Genomic DNA, 19,616 nt, shown 5'->3' with positions numbered 1-19,616 from the left:
TCCTAAGGCGCGTAAACAAAATGATTGTATTTGTTCACTGGAAATGTGTGAGATAGATGTATACAGTAAGAGGACCCTGTTGGTTATCAGAAAACAGCTAATAAAAATACTGTACCACTTGTGAGCACATTCACATGACTCAGACAGGTCTGCAACCCTGCCTTTCCCCATTATCTCTTAGCATACAATGCTGCCACTGCAGCAAGAGATTCTGGGTAATTACATGCAAATGACACTTTTTGCTTCTTGTCCATTTCCACATGGACTCTAATAAACGTATGCTTGCCGTATTACACAGCCTTTTCAGAACAGCATGTGTTAAAGAAGTGCAGAGCCAGTAAACCTACTCACAGACAGTTGTTTCAACCTCGTGGGTCTCACCAGTGTGAGGCTGGTTATACTGGCCTTGCAATGTGAAGCTGAAAATGGCTACAGCCAGACACAAAATAAGTTATGGTGAGTAAGACAAAAGCAAAAAAGCATTACTTGTTATTTTCATGACATATGACATGCAGATTACGTTTAGGATCCCACAAAGTGTACATTCTAGCCTACAATAAACTTGTAGGGAGGGCTTGGTTAAAGGAAGTTTCTTTCAAAAACACACTCAATCAATGTGATCTCCCGTCAGGAACAGCTTGTTATATGGTGGAAGTGGCATTAGTTGAGCCTTTCATCTGGCTAGCAAGGGTCTCTCACACATACAGGTTCTGTTTGCAGCTGGTTCCTGTTACAATCATTTCTACGTCTGCAGTTTCAGCATTATAACCTCCTGTTCTTTTGGAACAACTCTTTGTAAAGCTCAAAGTACCCCTAAAAACGTGGTGCTGTACTTGGATGCACGAGAACTCAATGCTTTAGAACATGGGGCGATATGCATATGGTACAATTCTGCTATAAAACGGGAGGGGTTACATTAAAATCATATTCATGATGGTATCTAATTACAGACCCTAAGTATGGCCCCTAAATCCTTACCACTAAGTCTGGATAATATGTATACTATATATTATTATTCTTATATTATAAATATATATATTTATATTATATATATATAATAAAGAAGATCAATAATGTTATATGCATTGTCTAGGACAATGGTGACCAAATCCAGATCTCAAAGGTCCACAACAGATCAGGTGTGGCCCTGCTTCAGCACAGGTGACTCAATCAGTGGCTCAGTTAATGACTGAACCACTGATTTAGCCACCTGTCCTGAAGCAGGGCTATCCTAAAAACCTGACCTGTTGGTGGCCCTTGAGGACTGGAGTTGGCCACCCCTAGTCTAGCACAATTAACTTAACAGAGAGTGCACAAACACAAGGGCTAGGACCACACAACGTGACGAATGGGGTAAAACAAACACAAATGACATCTCTAAAGACAGGGGAATAGGAAGGTTAATACAGAAACGCAAAAGACTGGTATGATTGATAAGAACCTTAACTTGCAATATATTGCATTGTGTCATTTATTTCATTTTCACTGTTTAACATTGATACACAGTATCTGAACATGTTAACAACCTGTAACAATAGAAACTGTGAAACGTACACTGATATAGACATGGAAGCAACACTGGTTGAATTGTATGTTCAAAATAAGATTTACCCTTGTAGTGGCAGAGCAAATGCAGAAAATGTTCATAGATGTCAGATTTCTAATAAACTAAATATTAAAAATAATAATAATAATAATTATATCCACATCCCTCTTACTAGTACACTTTTAAAACTGAATATACAGTAGATGTTTGTTTATAACATGTCATACAAACCACAGTTGTACTCCTTATGTGGCACGCATTAGTTAAAGCAGCAGTCCCCCACGAGAACGTTTTTGCTCCCCCTTTTTTTATGCAGGTGAGAAGGTGGACCACATAAATTTAGGCTCCCTGGTTCCTGAGATACATACCTGTAAACGTAGCACTGCTACCATCCTCTACAGTGGAAACAAAATGGTGGTATAAATCTCCCGCATTACGCAGGCCAATAGGATGTCATAACGTCATTCGTCGTGTCTTCTTATTGGCCTGAATGATGCTGGGAATTTAAAGGACCAGGAAATACAGACGCTAACTTCCCCAGTTTGCATGTCGGGAATCCCCAGAGCTGATATTACTACAGTCAGCTCAGAGGACCCCCTGCTTTCCACCTATGTAAAAAAAAAGGGGGGAGGGAGCGTGGGGGAGCATTTCAACAATAATGGACCAAAAAAGGATTTGAGCCATAGTGGTCCCTTATTTATGTAAAAAAAAAAAAGGAAAAAATATTTTGCATGATCACTTTTATTGGACCAACATATGTTAAGTGTACAGTACAAGCATTCACACCTTACAGGGTTCTTCTTCAGGTTGTATCTGAGGAACTTAACTTCTCTTGGTCCAATAAAAGGTGACAATAATGGAATAAGTCTGTTATTGCATTGACTGACAATTGGAATGGTCGTTTAAATACACATTTAATTTCTTTCCATATAAAGACTATATCATGTGGGCGTGGGGCATCTTTAGAAATAAATAAAGACTATGGAAATAAGGAAATACATAAAGAATAAAAAAGGAAAATAAAGACTTGACCCAGACTACTGGCCATGCTGGCTAAATAATGCTAAATAATGGTAAGCAGCAATGCACTTCTGGACACAAATTAGTACTGAATCAGGCAGAAAATATGTGATATGTATGTTACTTGGCAACCAATGACATAGGTCCCATCTGTAGTTCATTTTCCAGTTTTTCTCTGTATATTGTAGAACTATGCTTCTAACTACACTGCATTAACATCAATTCCCCACACATGATTTATTCCTTCCTATTTACTTTCTTTATCGTTTTGGTAATGGTAACCTATATTTTAATATTTAATACACACCGTTAACAAGAGACACATTAGTCATCCTGAGAAATGCTTTGAAAGGATGCTGCTATTATAAGACGTTTAATGCACATGGATTTGTGGTTTGGAGTTAGCATATTACCTTGTTCAGAATCGCCAGTAAATTCTCCGACAGCCACTGAGTATCCTGTACAGGAAAACAATTAAAAGTTAGACAATGTCTAATCAATTGCTTTCAAAGAAACATGCATCTAAGAGGAAGGCAAGATTGTTCATGAAGTATCCCATGAAAGAGAAGTGGCGTCAGGAAAGAAAACAATTAGGCTGGATGAATTTATGACTTCTATATGTTTGGGTCTCTAATGCAAAATACTGTACGTTTTTATATTATGATCACTTGTAAAAAACATGTAACCATCCATACAAGTGCAGGTAGTTACTGTAGCAACATGACATGTTAAAGTATTTATTATAGGCTTAACCCCACACAAACAAAGCAAAAAGTATTTTTCTTTTAGAAATTACTTGTACTTGAGATATACTGTATATATATATATATACAGTACATATGAACAAAAAACAGAGAGAAGCGCAGGCTCCATAGCATGTACAGTAACTGTATAACAATTGGGTACATTTATTAAATGTACTGATTCTTGGGGTATGGTGTGAACAATCCAACCATTATTGTTAATTTGAGTAATTATTTGAATTATAAATGTTTATGCAAGTTGTAAAGTCATTGAATATGTCGAATCAGTAACCGTGTGGTTAGAATAGTTCTACATGAACTCCAGCCTATTTAATTGGCTGTTATTGACCAATCAAACACCCCCTGACGAAGTCACACAACGTGACGAAACGCGTAGGGTCGGTGATGTCATCACGTGAGGGTGGCGTTCCAGCAATCTAGCCAGCTGATGTTTCTGCTGCCGGTACCTGACTGAAGCATGAGCGGAGGACGCAGAGGCACTATATGGTGCAGCGGATTGGCGCCAGCTCGTGGCAGGAGCTGGATGTGGCTATCATCTTATCAGGTGCACCCCGCCTATCTCAGACTACCCCACCCCCGTGGATGACCCATAATAGAGATTTCTCTCCAATGTATGGTTGGTGTTTTTTAATCCTGTAAGTGCAATTCTTTGGGACTGCTGTTTTTAATAAATGTACCCAATTGTTATACAGTTACATGCTATGGAGCCTGCGCTTCTCTCTGTTTTTTGTTCATAGATTTCATAGTGGTTGGCTATACCACTTTATCTGAAGCTGCAAAGTGCTCCCTGGATCTGTTTTTGTTGGAACTATCACCTCTCTGGATTTCTAATTGGAACATTATTTTGGACTTATCCTTTTATCACTGGTCACGTTATGGTTTGTTGTAATATATAGTTTTAGTTTAATATTTAAGTATTTTATGTAAGTATATTAATTTTACATCTTATATCACTAATCACTATATTCCACCTTAACGCTACATCTTTGTGTGTGTGATATATATATATATACATTACCAGCAATGAAGATGGCAAGAAGGAGACTGCAATCAGTAAGTAATCAAAGAAAATATATATTTGATGTATGACACACAGAACCGACGTTTCGATCCACACAGGGGATCTTCATCAGGGGGGATGCCTGAAGATGCCCCTGTGTGGATCGAAACGTCGGTTCTGTGTGTCATACATCAAATATATCTTTTCTTTGATTACTTACTGTAAGGGCCGGCTGCTCGCAGCCCTTACCTCCCGCGACTCTCCATTCCAGGGATCCACGCGCATCCGCTCCTCCCGTCGGAGGCACGCGCAGACTCAGGGGGCATGCTGCCACTGCTCCCGAACCGACGGGGGCGCGCACACGAATGCGCTGTCGCGACAGACTCTCGCAAGTACCAGCAAGACCACTGGTTAGCACAGGCACTGCTGCGTGCTCCCGCCGAGGTCGCGCATCACGGGCGCGCGCACACCAATACCACGGACTCTGGCAATCACAATGCTGCCTGTACACCTGTCCTGCACCCTGCATCCTCCTACCGGCGTTCAACTTACCTCTGACCTCATCTCTGGGTAAGCCTTCCAATTGGTTCCTTCTAGTATATAGCTTCAATCAGCCCTGGGCTGATTGCTGAGCATATTTTGTGTTTGTCGTGCTTGTTACAAGCCTGCCTTGCCTTGTTCTCTTGTCTTTGAATCTTGACCCCCAGCCTTGTACCGGACTCCTGACCTATGGCATCCTTGGACCTCGGCTTCGGAATTCGACTACTCTGCTCTCTCCTCGACCTCGGCTCCGGAATTTGACTACTCTCCGCTCTCCAATCCCTACTACGGCAAGTACCTACTACGATCCTACACTCTCCTGCCCTGACCCAGTTAACCCACGATCACGAGCTGCGCAACCCGGACCCGGCTTTGCGGCCTAGGTCGGTGTTTTCACATCCCCTCCTCAGCCCCGCGGTCCAGCCCTGGTTTGTGGTGAGCATCCGTGACACTTACTGAGTGCTGTCTCCTTCTTGCCATCTTCATTGCTGGTAACGTATGCTCTATTTTCTTATGGGACTAGCACCAGACTTTTATACCATTATTAAAGGGGTGCCGGTTACGAACTTCACTTTTTAATATATATAAATATATATATATTTTTTTAAATATATTTATATATATATTAAAATCCCAGGGAAGGTGCCAGAAAGGACAGAAATGTTGATTTCAGTACTTTGGATGATACAGTTCATATTTTGATATTCAACTTTACAGTGCTGTGTCTATTTCATCAGATAATATTCAAAAAAACGGTATGATGCTAAGAGAACTAATGACAGACTAGGTAAATCTGATACAGCTTGATGTAATCAGTGCATATTTCCAGTAGCTGGTATAATATTGTGCAAGCAGGTAAGCGTCCCCATAAAGACACCTAACTGGATAGATCCCACAGAACACTGCAGTGAGGATTCAAACACATCCTTGTGTCCAGAAAGAATGGTGTGTACAATAAGGGGGTCAAAACCCTGTTTCAGTCAGTATAGATATGTAGCAGAGGACTCACTGTATAATGCAGGGTCCCGCTGGCTATACAGTGTCCTAAGGTAAATCGTGTGAAGTCCGCTGAAGGAGAAGAACTGGATGCAAAAAGGGGAGAAATGCGGAGCACTACCAATGCAAAAGCAAAAGGAGAGAGGCGTATCCCAAAGTAGTAAAAATGTAAAATGTATTGGATCAAGGTATAATACAGGCTAGTAGCCCACACCTACGCGTTTCACACCAAGGTGCTTTATCAAGCTTGATAAATCGACTAGCCTGTATCAAACCATGATCCAATACAATTTTCATTTTTACTACTTTGGGATATGCATCTCTCTTTCTGCTTTTTCACTGTAGTGCTCTGCTTTTCTCCTCTATTTGTGGAGTATTTATCTATCTTTTGATTTGCTGTTAGGCGCGTGCACTAGTCATTTAGTGGCTGGATACATAATGGGATGCCTGTTATCAAGATATATATATATATATATATTCAACTATATTTAATAGTGATTATTTTCACATAGTTCTGTCAAAATAGCTCTGTGCATATTATTTTTGTAAGCACAATGAATCCCTGCCCTAAGGAGATTTCAAATTTATATTGGTGCCCGAGGAGCAGGAGGACAACATAACTTCTCTGAATGAGGGCTGACATTCAAATTAGGTTCATTCACTTCAAAGGCAGTGTTCTTACCACCACTTTTCATTCTGATCATATACTCTCCTATCAAATAATCCACTACTTTAACCATTGCAACTAAGGCGACCGTGCTATATTCTCATTGAGGTCTGGTCCCATTTAGTGCTACAGATTTACTGGCTCTGGGTCATGTGATCAGCAGGAGTGTAGAAATCACACGACCTTGACCGACCTCCTGACTTGAGGAATGGGAAGTCCTCCCTTTCTGTTCTGATAATGGATCTGTGGGAGCCCCGGTTGCTATCAGACAAAGACAGGAGCAAAGAGGTATGACATTCAGGGAACATTATAATGCTATCAGCAAGCCAAACCTCGTGATGCAACCTGGATGTCATAGGCAGACATGTCTACACTGATTTTCTGTGAGTATCACTGATTTGTGGTCAGCCGCACTGAATTTTCTCATAGACTTCTATGTAAATTACACTGATAAAAATCAGCAAATTTTTTTTTTGTTTAATTAAAATGCCATTTAAAAAAAAAGAAAAAGAATAAGCAAAGGGTTAAAGAAAGAAAGAAAGAAAGAAAGAAAGAAAGGATTACATTTACAGTGTAAGGGAAGTAGAAGTAAAACAAACTTGGAGCAACTTTGAGACGAGGTTCAGTTGGTGAAAGGACCAAGCAGAGGTGAGCAACAGAAAATGAAAGGAGAAATAAGAAATTCAGAGGAGAAAGGAAAAAAGAAAGAGACAGACCCAGAGTGAGAAGCAAAATGTGAGGAGAATGAGAAAAGTTTCTAAATATACAGACACAGAGTTGATTAGGCAAACCCCTCCCTTAATTACAAGAAAAAGACAAAAAAAAAGCGCACGACGATCATAGTGCATTAAATTTATATTAAAAAAACATATAAAACATGGTAAGTATTGTGCGTACATCAAAGAGAAATACAACGAGCATGTCATATAGAGAAGAGGGTAGTGAGTAAAGACACTGACTGGCACTGAGAGTTTGAAGCAGGGAAATCTGGTTCAATTCCCGGTGTCGGCTCCTTGTGACCTTGGGCAAGTCACTTTATCTCCCTGTGCCTCAGGCGCCAAAAAATAGATTGTAAGCTCCATGGGGCAGGGACTTCAGCCTGCAAAATGTCTCTGTAAAGCGCTGCGTACAACTAGCAGCGCTATACAAGAACATGTTATTATTATTATTATTATTATCATATGACAATTCACATTACCACATCACGACCGGATCTTGCTGAAAAGGGTATTTTGTAGCCCTTGCGATTTTTAACACATTTTAACCTTTTTTTCTCTTTTTCCCTTTTACAGCATATGTAATGTGTTTAATTAAAAATATATATATATGTGTTACTATTAGCAAGACTTATCTTGCAGTTGTGCTGTTCCCCGCTGGCCCCTCACTGATTGGTCGGGCATGCCCCCTATGTCCGGCCTATCGGTGTGGGCTCAAGGGTATTTATTGGGAATATCTGTTAAGATTGGCTATCTCTGATGAAGTAGCCTTGCTGTGCTACGAAACACGTTAGATTGTCAACACTGTTCCTGATTGCCACTGGTAGCGGCTTCGTGCCTTCACGTTTTGGTGACGTCATCGAGGAGCGACGCATCTGGTGCTTGTATCACTGCTAGACACCGGGCATTTGGCATCTTCTCCCCTGCTGCCACACGCTGCTCTTTGGATTCACCTGCAGTTTCACGCTGGTAGTGAGGTACTGCTATATGCACTACGTCCCATGGTAGCTCTTCTGGGTTATTGCCGCGAACGGGACTTGTTCACAGGCCTTTGGGACTGCCCCGTCCCTACCATCAGGGTACTTGGAAGGATTGTCCAGTGCCCCCCGGTGGTGCTACCTACCTGAAATTTTGGGACATCTGCGGACTACACCCGGTGTGTGACGAGAGAGGTTCCCTTTTCAGCAAGATCCGGTCGTGATGTGGTAACATGTGAATTGTCATATGACATGCTCGTTTTATTTCTCTTTGATGTACGCACAATACTTACCATTTTTATATGTTTTTTTTATATAAATGTAATGCACTATGAGTGTTGTGCTCTGTTTTTTTGTCCTTTTCTTGTAGTGTGTGGGTATTGAGCAACCCAATTTATACAGCTGCAGACGCTCCTTCACTCCTATTAAGGTCCTATATTCACACATATGTATACACATATTTATTTTTGGTGTTTGTGGTTTTGTCACAATCTGTCTTACGTCACAATAGTGTTGTGACAGGACAACACATTATTACTAGTAGCGCACTTTTATTTTATTTTTTCACCCTCCTTTAATTGTTAGTCAAGAGCCTGTATTTTAGGGTACTTAAGACCATCCAGCTAGGCTGTGAAGCCATTTGGCTGTGTGTCACATCTAAAGTGTCTGGCAGAGTACATTTTGGAGTTGAAATTGGAGGTGAAGATTTGAGGAAGATCTGGACTCCGCACAACAACAACTTTGCAACTGTGAGAAATTAACTTTCCAAAGCTGTGATTATTTGTACTCTTTCTATCCTCTAGTACCTGGGAAGTCTCTCCTCCTGCATCTCACTATGCCCTCCCTATTGCTTTTGCGGTTTACTGTTTCCTCACTCCTTTGTGAACGTCTCTGTTCTCTCCAACTTCCCCACTCCACACGGCACCATTATTTATACACCTCTCTCCCAACAACTTCTTTACCCCTCAATAAAAAACACCACACAAATCCTCTATTCACACCCTCTATCTACTCCTTCCTGCTGCTGGGGATCACCCCTAAGCCTGAAGCCAGACATACACACCTGATTTCACCTATGGCCAGGGTTAAACTAAATAACCAAGTTATTATTATTATTATTGAAGTATTTAAACTTTATACTATTTACCATATATGTTTTGTCAATTGGACGGAGCATTGGGCACCCCTGTCTTTTGCTATTTACACTGCATCCTGATCAGTGTCAGATTTCCCATTAGGCCCATCCTGCTTAAGGTGGCAACATTTTGCCAAGCTGTTAGGCCTATCGGACCTAATGGGAAGGTACTTGCCTATGTCGGCCGCCTCCTCAATGCCGCCCTCCTGCTCCTTTGGAATCCAGACATCGAAATGATGCGGCGGACACCCCCACCATGATGTCACCCAGCGTCTCGCTGCCTATGATGTCATAAGGTTGTGTTTCCATGGCAACATGCCACCATACGACGTCACGTTGGTGACGTTGCAGCGTCATTTGACGCCAGGATTCCAAAGGAGCAGGAGGGCGGCACCAAGGAGGCGGCAGACACAGGAAAGTGCCATGGAGCAGCAAATTTAGAAATCCGCCGCTGATCCTGATATATCCCAAAGAATGAGCCACTTTACCACAAAGTCCCATCCTTTTGCCAACACAAGTCAGTGCACAGACAATGAGGACCAAGTAATGTGATGGTAGTAGGTAGTTAGATGCCTTAAAAGTCCTACTTTAATATACTGAAAATGCATTATTTTTTTTTAAATGTTCGTTATTTGCGTTTGTCTGAAAGATTTTTTAGGAAAACAAATATTCCTTAATGATGAAACCAACACAATATGAAGGAAGTATCTAAATGACCTACATCCTGTTTATACAAAGCATTACTGTTAAGATTGTAGATACATGCTCCAGATTTAGTAGTTTTATTTCCCAAGATTACCATTATTACTCAGTGGCACTGTACTGATTTAAATACATTCTAAACCTACTAAACAAATAAACAAAGCTCCTTATGGATCCTGTAATGTTATGCTTTACATACAGAAAGGGAGAGAATCTTAAGAAACAATGTATGTATAGCTTTATTTGCATAGTGCCATCAATGTACACAGTGCTTTACAGCAGTAATACACAAGACATAATAATAGGTGACATAACAGAAATAAGCACTTCAGATATAAAATTAACATTAGGAATAAGAGTCCCTGCCCAGAAGAGCTTGCAATCTAAGTTCCAAGTAGGGGGAACATACAGATACAGTAGGAGGGTGTTATGGTAAGTGCGTCTGCAAAAGGTCATGGTAAATGCATATGAAATGCATAGTATCAGCTAAGGGAGCTGCCAAAATGCCCCATTAATGAAATGTGTTTTAAGAAAAGTCCTAAAGGTGGAGAGATAATTAGAGGGCAAAATAAAAATAAAAGGTATTTAATTCATCAGCTCACAAAAAAGTGAAAGAAACAAACGCACCAACGCGTTTCATCCCGTGGGACGTGGGTGTAAACACCTTGACAAAGTACCACGGGATGAAACGCGTTGGTGCGTTTGTTTCACTTTTTTGTGAGCTGATGAATTAAATACCTTTTATTTTTATTTTGGAGTTGCCCTCTAATTATTTTTCCATGGAAAAATCTTTTTACTGCTGTGCCCCTTGCTCTACACTGTTTGATGTTAATTCTACCCTACAGGATTGCACGATCCGGAACACTGCAACACTGGATTAACTCTGGCTACCCCCAGGGGCAGGTAATGGGCTCTAGCCCTCATATGTTTACCTTTGATCCTATTATTGGGGATGTTCTGGCTTAGAGAGGGGTTTATATACAAAGGCCATTGGCTGCGGTAGTCAAGTGGACATCGCTAGGTCATTTGTTCCCCTGCACATGTTTATGGACATTTAGTTCAATGGATGGTTGCAGTGTGCTAACTGATGCTTCAGTGATGATTATGTGAAACAAATATATGCAGTGCACACACTTGTATATGAGCACCATATTTTTCCAATTTTTCTAAAGGTGGAGAGAGATGGTCCTAGTTGGATATTAAGTTCAAGGCATTCCAGAGGTGTGGGGCAGTGAGTGAGAGCGATTTTAGATATAAAAGAGGTAGATGGAAGGCATCCTAGAGCAGAACGCAAAAGGCGGACAGGTATATAGCGAGAAATTGGGGCTGAGATGAGTGGAGGGGCAGAGGAATGTATTGCCATAAAAGAGAGAAGAATTGGGTAACTAATATATTATTTAATAGGGACCCGGGTGAGGGATTTCAACAGGAGAGGAGCTCAGATTTAGGGGAGAGTAAAGTAATTTTAGCAGCAGTGTTTAGGATAGATTGAAGGGGAAACAGGTGAGAGGTAGGGAGGTCAGACAGTAGAAGGTTACAATGGTCGAGACGGGAGAGAATAAGGGCATGTATTAGAGTTTTTACCAGTAGAGCGACAGAGAAAAAGGGTGTATCTTTGTAATGTTACAGAGGAAAAATCAACATTGTGAATGGGTGGGGAGGGGGAAAGTCAAATGTGACACCTAGGCAGCATGCTTGTGACACTGGGTATATGCCAAAAGTTATGGAGAAGAGGGCAGTAGAGCCAGGCGTTGAAGTAAGTATGAGGATGTCCGTCTTTGACATTTTACGTTTGAGTCAGCAGAGGGCCATCCAGGATGATATACGGCATTCAGACAGCAGGTGTAAGGTATGAGGTTGAAAAGTTAATTTGTGTGTCGTCAGCATAGAGGTAATATTTGAACCCAAAAGATGTGATACGGTCACCTTCAGTGAGTGTCTAGAGAGAAAAGAAAAGAGGTCCAAGTGCAGACTCCTGGGATACCCCCACAGAGAGATTGACAGAGGAGGAAAAGGTTGATGTTAGCAAACAAGACACTGAAAGAACAATAGGAGGGGGAATATAATCAGGGTGTAATGACATTGGTGTTTCCCAGCATGAAGATCATGTGTTAATTTGGTCAGGGCTGTTTCAGTGTAGTGAGCAGTGCTGAAGCCAGATTGTAGAGGGTCTATGAGAAAATAGGAGTTAGGAGTGAGAGAATACAAGGTATTCAAGGACTTTAGAATTAAAATGCATGAGGGAGCCAGGGAGGTAGTTAAAGAGACAGGTAGGGTAAAGCTTGCTATTTTTGAGTAAAGATAACTGTCACATGCTTGAAGGACGTGGCAAAGGTACCACAGTTGTGAGAAGAGTTGAACATATGTGTGAGTGTAGGGATTAGAGTGGAAGCAGGATGTTTGCGAAGATGGGAGTGAATGGGATAAATAATGGATGAGGAGGAGATCAACAGCATTACTTCCATCTCTGTGACAGAGGAAAAGGAGTAAAGGAAGGCAGGAGGAGAGTTAGAAAGAGGTGTAGAATATGAAGTAGGGCACAGAAGGGATGTCTTGATGCATTAAATCCACCTTAGTCTTAAAATAATTAGCAAAGTTCTGAGGTGAAATGCAGGAAGAAAACAGCTAACAAATAAATGGTCTGAGTTGAGAGTCAAAGACAGAGAAGAGGCCGCCTGGGTTAGACTTGTGAGTGTTGAATAGTGAAGAGAAGTTGCTTTGCTAAGCCCGAGAGAGGCCAGAGTTCTAACAGAGTAGGAGCGTCTGAGTTTTCCTCCTGAGGCGTTCAGAAGAGCGAATGCAGGAGCGGAGCATGTGTGTATGGCAGTTTAGCCAGGGTCTGGGGTTAGAAGGGCGAGAACAGCGGAGAAACAACTTACAATTAAAACAGAAATGTACGGGTGTACATGGTGGTACTGTATCTACGATTACCATCACACTCCCTTTGTTACAGTAAAGTTTAAAAATCTCCTAAAATACTGCTCATTACTGTGTTGAATTTCAAAAAGGTAATTATTCCAAGTTTTATGGGCAGCTTTGGTGTAATGATGCAAGCAGATTCAAAGGAAATCACACATGCTTTTCCATAATTAAAATGTAAAACTAGAGTCATTTAGAGTCATGTAAAACATTGAGCGACATGAGCATTTTTCATTCAGTGTCTTACCTAGGTAGTTATCATCATAGACAGATTGTGCCATCGTGGTTTGCTTTTCCCCAGCTACATTCCTGATGATGTCCTTGAAGCTATAGTCTCTAATTATGTCTGCGATACTGGCGGTGATGACTTGTCCTAAGTTCAAGATTACAAACGTTGAGGCATCACGAGACAACCAGAACGTAGTCTATTGATATTAAGTCAGAAAAACAAACACTATTTCACATAACAAGCGGGGCATGATGGAGACGAGGCGAGTGGGAAGAACAATGAACGTCTTAGTGGGCAGGAGAAGGGAAGCCAGTTCCTTGATGAAACACATTGCAAAGTGATACAATGAATGGAACAAAAGTTTACAGATATGAAATGTGTTGTATGTCCTAAGTTCAGTTATGAAGATGTGTGTAATATGTCCACGCCACAATATGTTTGTTTGTGTGTGTGTGGTGTATTTTCATGTAGTAATTACTGTCTCTGTACAAGGATAGCAAACACATCTAACCCATCTGACCAGGTCAAGTGAAAACCAATTCTAAATCCATTTTGACATCCGTTTAATTTTTATGACCGGAAGAATTTGGACTATAAAAAGGTCCCTGGTTAACAGATCACTGGTTCACTGGGTTTTTATGTTAGGCATAATACAAATCCTTAACAAACATTATATTTTTAGCAGAACAAATGACATCTGTAGCAATTACCTGCAACTGTATTATGTGTGTTTAGTTCATTCAGAATAAATACTGTAATAAAATACATAATTACTGCTTAGTTGATTTTGTGAAACCAGCACAGTATCAACAGTGCAAGACTCTTAGTAAAGCAGTCAATTTACCCAGCCTCTAACACAAGGGGGCTCAACTCCAGTCCTCAAGCTCCCCAAACAGGTCAGGTTTTCAGGATATCCCAGCTTTAGCACAGGTGGCTCAAACAGAGGCTCAGTCAAAGACTGAGCCTCTGATTGCGCCACCTCTGCTGAAGCAGGGACTGATTGAGCCACCTATACTGAAGCAGGGATATCCTGAAAACCTGACCTGTTGAGGGGACTTGAGGACTGGAATTGAGCATCCCTGATCTAACACATGCTGCAGGGGCAGTGAAATAAACAGGACTGGAAATGAATGTATTTTGTTTACTATTTTAAACATACTCAATAATTTCTAAGGGTTTGCACAGAGAACCATATTTCATGCGGAAAGAATATTACCAATGAACCCTCTAATTCACACAAAGTATACAAAGTAAACACATAAAGTAACATTAAGTTACCAATAAATTAAAAGATGTATTTTATTTCTCAACCTTGTTGGGGAGAAGATTTACAATTATTTTAATCTCATTCATCTCCAAAAAAAAGTTGCAAAAATGGCACAAACAAAAGAAGAACTCTTTCGAACAGGCGCACACAAATTTATGTTTTTAATCATTTATTTTTGATAAGTTACAAAATAGCACACTTTAGTGAATCCATGATCACTCGTTTTTATAAAGGAAAATGACACGTATATATTAAATAATGTACAATGTTATTGTGTAATACAGTGTTTTACTACAGGAAGCAATAACTTTATGACCACAGGGTAGATTCATGATAGTGCAATACAAGTGCTCACAAGAAAAAGACCACCTTTTGGACCATTTCAGCAATCACAAGTATCCCACTTTTGTTTACCTCTATATAACCAACAATATAAATATATATATACTGAGTTAAGTTATGGTGAGTAAAAAAAAGTGACAAAAACCCTCCACAGCAAAGCAAATATGCAAATGTAAATACAACTGTATGCTCATCTGCATGTCTTAGGCAGGTCTGCAACCCCGCCCTTCACCATTATCATTTGCATATCATTTCCCAAAGTCCCTTGCTGCAGTGAAAGTGCTGTGTGCTGGGTGATAATGGTGAAGGGCGGGGTTGTAGACCTGCCTAAGACATGCAGATGAGCATACAGTTGTATTTACATTTGCATATTTCTATTCAGATGCCCAATACAGATTTTCATGATTACTGAGTGCAGTCTTTCTTTACCGGATGAGAGAATGGTAATGTTATATATATAATGAAATTAAGCAAACAGTTTTGCATGTTTCATTCCACAAATACCCAGACTGGGAACTGTTTCAATAATCTAATATTATTGTAGCTGCCACAGTTACACAAATCTTACCTTGCCAGTAAAAACTGCCAGGTCCGCCCAATGCTATGTCCCCATTCTAGACAGAAGGGAAAAAATGAAACTCATTACCACTTTACATCTAAGAGCAGTCTTTTAACAAAATGCGTCCTATAATCTAGTCTATAGTCTGATTGATCAGATTATTTTAATGATACAAAAGATTTATAAAGCTTGTACAGTATCTTGTACTATGAACGAAGTGGAAGTAGTCAAGTAAATGTATTTATTTATAAATAGTTTTACCAGGAAGTAATACATTGAGAGTTACCTCTCGTTTTCAAGTATGTCCTTGGTACAGAGTTATGATGACAGATACATGGTTACAAATCAATGGTTACAGTACATTAGGTGAACAGGGTTATACATAATACTGTATATAAAGAAATTGCATGGATAGTTAAGGATAAAATATGTTATAGGCGTATGTAACAATTACAGACCATATACAAATGTGAGACAGCTTTAGTTTTGAAAGAACTTAAACTGGGGACGGCTTTGAGAGTCTTAGGTAGGTTATTCCAGTTTTGGGGTGCACGGTAAGAGAAGGAGGAGCGGCCGTATATTTTGATGAACCATGGGACTGTGAAGAGTCCCTTGGAGCCAGATCTCAGATGATAATTGATGTGTGTGGTAGGGGTGAGGAGCTTGTTCAGCTACGGGGGCAGCGTGCCGGAGAAGTATTTGAAGGCAACACAGGAAAGATGAACTTTGCGCATACTCAAGTGATGGCCAATCTAGTTCTTTGAACATTTCACCGTGATGTGTGTTGTAGTTACATTGGAGGACATATTGAATTGTACTGTAGATGGTGTCTAGTTTGCTAAAGTGAGTTTTGTGTGCTGTGCAATATACTATGACCCCATAGTCTATAACTGGTATTAGCATCTGTTGTGCGATACGCTTTCTGACCAGTGGGCTTAGAGATAATGTGTTCCTATAAAGTACACCTAGTTTGGCATAGGTTTTGGATGTCAGATGTGCAACCCAAAATGTTAAATGGGAGTCAAACCATATGTCCAAATATTTGAAACTAGTAACGGGGCTAGGACAATATTAGAGTTGGTTATGATCAGAAGCTGTCATTGGTAGCTTTAGAAATTTACAGTAGAATTGGTCCCAAATAAATGAATACTTCATTATTAGGTGATACCTTTTAGACTAACAATTGATATTATAAGACAAGCTTTCGCGTGTTTTCTCTCTTTCTGAGTTCAAGCAATTCTAATTTACAAAATATTCCATGCATTTAACACAGATATAAAACTTCAGATAACAATCTAAGGCAGATGTTGTGGGAAAGGAATGGCAGAGAGAATGGTGAATAAACAGACAGGGCAATAAATGGATGAAAGGGACAGTGAGTAATAGGACTATACATCCATCAGCAGTGTGCAGGGGGGAGATGGGGTTAATTAAAATTAACAGAGAGGCAAGGAGAAACATTACACAAAATTCTGATAGTGTGTAAGAAACCTGTATCAGCATTAAGTCCTCTTGTTTTGGTAAATGGTTTCATTCTTGAGTGCTTTTAAACATTCCTTTGAGGATTTGAATGTTAAAATAATTTAAGGAGTGATCTGGATGTGAGAAGTGGTGTCCCACTGCAGTGCAATATCTTTCTTCTTTATGGTGTGTTATTGTATCTGTATTGTTCTGGTTTGAAGTTTTTTGGCTGGTTTCCCCAATGTCATTGTTGGTCCCATTTGCTGCATCGAATCATATATACCACATTCCTGGATGTGCAGCAGTATGATCCTTTAACATTGAGAGTTTTATGTTTGTGACTGGCTGTGGGATTTTAGCATATATGTTTACAAAGTTTGTAGTGTGTGATGTTGCATGGTCTTGTACCATTCTCAGTATCATTGAGTTTGTTATTAATTTTTCTATTGACTAACTTCTGTCTGAGGTTTGGCGGTTGCCGGAATGCAAGAATGGGAGGTTTGGGGAAGAGGTCTTTTAATGTTTCATCCTCTATCAGCATGGGTTACAGGTCTATGGTTATTTTTCACATTCCCTAGGGCAGAGTTGTATGTAGCCACTAGTGGTATGTGTGTTATTGTTTTCTTGTTGTATTGGAGCAGGTGTTCTTGTGGGGCTTTAAGTGCAGTTGTGATTGTTGTGGAAACAGTCTTTGGCTTGTATCCCTTCTGTCTGAATGATTCAGTCAGGGTTGTGAGGTGTCTGTTCCTGTCTTTAGTGTCAGAGCATATGCAGTGATATCTTATAGCCTGGCTGTGTATGATGGCTCGATTTGTATGAGTGGGATGGAAGCTGCAGTTGTGGAGGTAACTACATCTGTCTGTGTGTGTCTTGTATACAGATGTGTAGTTTGCGATTCTTCAATGTTACTGTGGTATTCTGAAAGTTCACTAGGTTTTTCGAATAATCTATTTTGACTTTAATTGATGGATGGAATGAATCCAAGGACACTTAAAATTGTATTAGATTTTCTTCACCCTCTGTCCATATTATAAACATGTTATCACTGATCATTAATGTATCGGTAATGTGTGCACGGTTTGTGGAGGCATGTGGTTAAGAATATCTGTTCAAGATTGGCCATAAAAAGATTGGCATATTGCTGTGCCATCCTGGTGCCCATTGCAGTCCCCATTAGTATCCTCACCCCTGCTGCAAATTATGGCAGTCCTAAGTACAGTATAATATATACTACAGTATACCTCGGAAATGGTTTGCGGACAGGGATTACTGTAAATTATATTTATACTAGGGAAAGTGAATTTAGGGAAGACAAAAGGATGTTGGGAAACTGTCAAATTATATAGGTCAGGTTGTTAATTTTCTAGGGGATAAATAGTCCCATTGTATACGGCTACTCTAAATGCAAAGTTAAAATAACACAATTACCTTTATTCCAATAACAGAGAAATGAGCACATCAAGCCTAATAATAACAATGTTATACATTACACAAGCTAAAGTAAGAACAAGAAACATAAACTGACAGTTATGAGAAATAACAGATAGATTTAACAAAAAAAAAAAGAGCTGGCTGTTCAGCTTTATTCTCTGCATTCCAAATCAAAAGATTAGTTAATTATTTCCAAAGTGCAGCCGAGAGGAGGCCTTAGCGGCTGAGAGATTTCACAAAAGCTGTTGGTGAATAAGGAAACATTTGTAACAGTGATAACATGTCACGGAACACTTGTTAATGATATTGCAAGAATAACTTTTGGGGGGGGGGGGGGAGAAATGAGTAATATTGTCAGCAAGGTTATTTTGAAATGGTAATGTCTTATAAAACCCTCCATGTTGCATTAAAAAAAAACTTCTGATTCTAATGCTGCTTCCTGTTCATGTAATATAAGAGAAAACACACTTACGTTCTGCTAAAACTACACAGAGCTGCAGTGCATGTGCTTTGCTGGTAAAAAGCTTAACTATGTAATGTAAGCAGTCAGTTTTAGAACTTTGAAAAGAACAGCTACATCAGTCACCATTCCAAGAACACACATAATGAAAATGATGTCATGGGGATAGTGATACATTCATCTGTGGCGATAGTTAGGTATTCAATTTGGCCAAGGTTTGTGAAGTGAAACTTCTTTAGTGGCATGTACTAAATTTTGATGGTACAAAACTGCATCGTGGAGACGTGAAAGTGAACGGATAGGATGTCAGGTGCGTGCACGAGTAATGGAAATGAGGTTATTGTGGGCAGAAGAGGCCGCTGGTGTGATGTAATTGTTGCCAGTAGAGGCCGCTGGTGTGATGTAATTGTTGCCAGTAGAGGCCGTTGGGAGTTGGATGGATGCGCATGTGCAGATGTGACCGTCGGGTCCCTCATGCGCTAATGTATTCATCGATACCAGCCAGGAAGCTATCGGTGTGAGCATGCGCACAATCGGCCGTTGCAGCGAGGCAGCGCATGCGCAGAGGCGCCCGCCGCATCCACTACATATGCCGAGACACTCAACTTTCCCTGTCATTCTCTCCCTTCCCTCATGTATTTATCTCCCTCCCCTGTGTCTCACTCCCACTCTCACTCTTCCTCCCCCTCTCTCACTTCCTCCTCCCACTCTTACACCCTCCACTTCTTGCATGTGCTGTGATACCCAGTGTTGTTATATGATGTAACATGTTCAGTTTTACTAAAGCATCTGGAAATGCTGCTATAAGATTAAATAAAAAAATAGCTGCTATTTTATGCACTAAACAAAAACACTAAAATTACAAGTACATATACCTCGAGAGAG

At 40.2% G+C, this 19,616-nt stretch overlaps 1 protein-coding gene across 2 annotated transcripts in view; it reads right to left on the bottom strand.

Moving 5' to 3' along the window:
* The window catches only part of ITGA8 (integrin subunit alpha 8), a 191,623-nt gene that overhangs the window by 132,484 nt on the left and 39,523 nt on the right, over positions 1-19,616 (bottom strand). For both annotated transcript variants that reach the window (XM_075587420.1, XM_075587421.1), the window contains 3 exons: positions 15,389-15,434; positions 13,230-13,355; positions 2,980-3,024 (listed from right to left, as the gene is read on the bottom strand). In XM_075587420.1, the coding sequence (XP_075443535.1) occupies positions 2,980-3,024; positions 13,230-13,355; positions 15,389-15,434 (217 nt within the window). The remainder of the gene's footprint in view (positions 1-2,979; positions 3,025-13,229; positions 13,356-15,388; positions 15,435-19,616) is intronic.

Source organism: Ascaphus truei, chromosome 2, assembly GCF_040206685.1.
Source record: "Ascaphus truei isolate aAscTru1 chromosome 2, aAscTru1.hap1, whole genome shotgun sequence".
Taxonomy (NCBI): Eukaryota; Metazoa; Chordata; class Amphibia; order Anura; family Ascaphidae; genus Ascaphus; species Ascaphus truei.
This window is presented reverse-complemented; position numbering and strand designations above follow the sequence as displayed.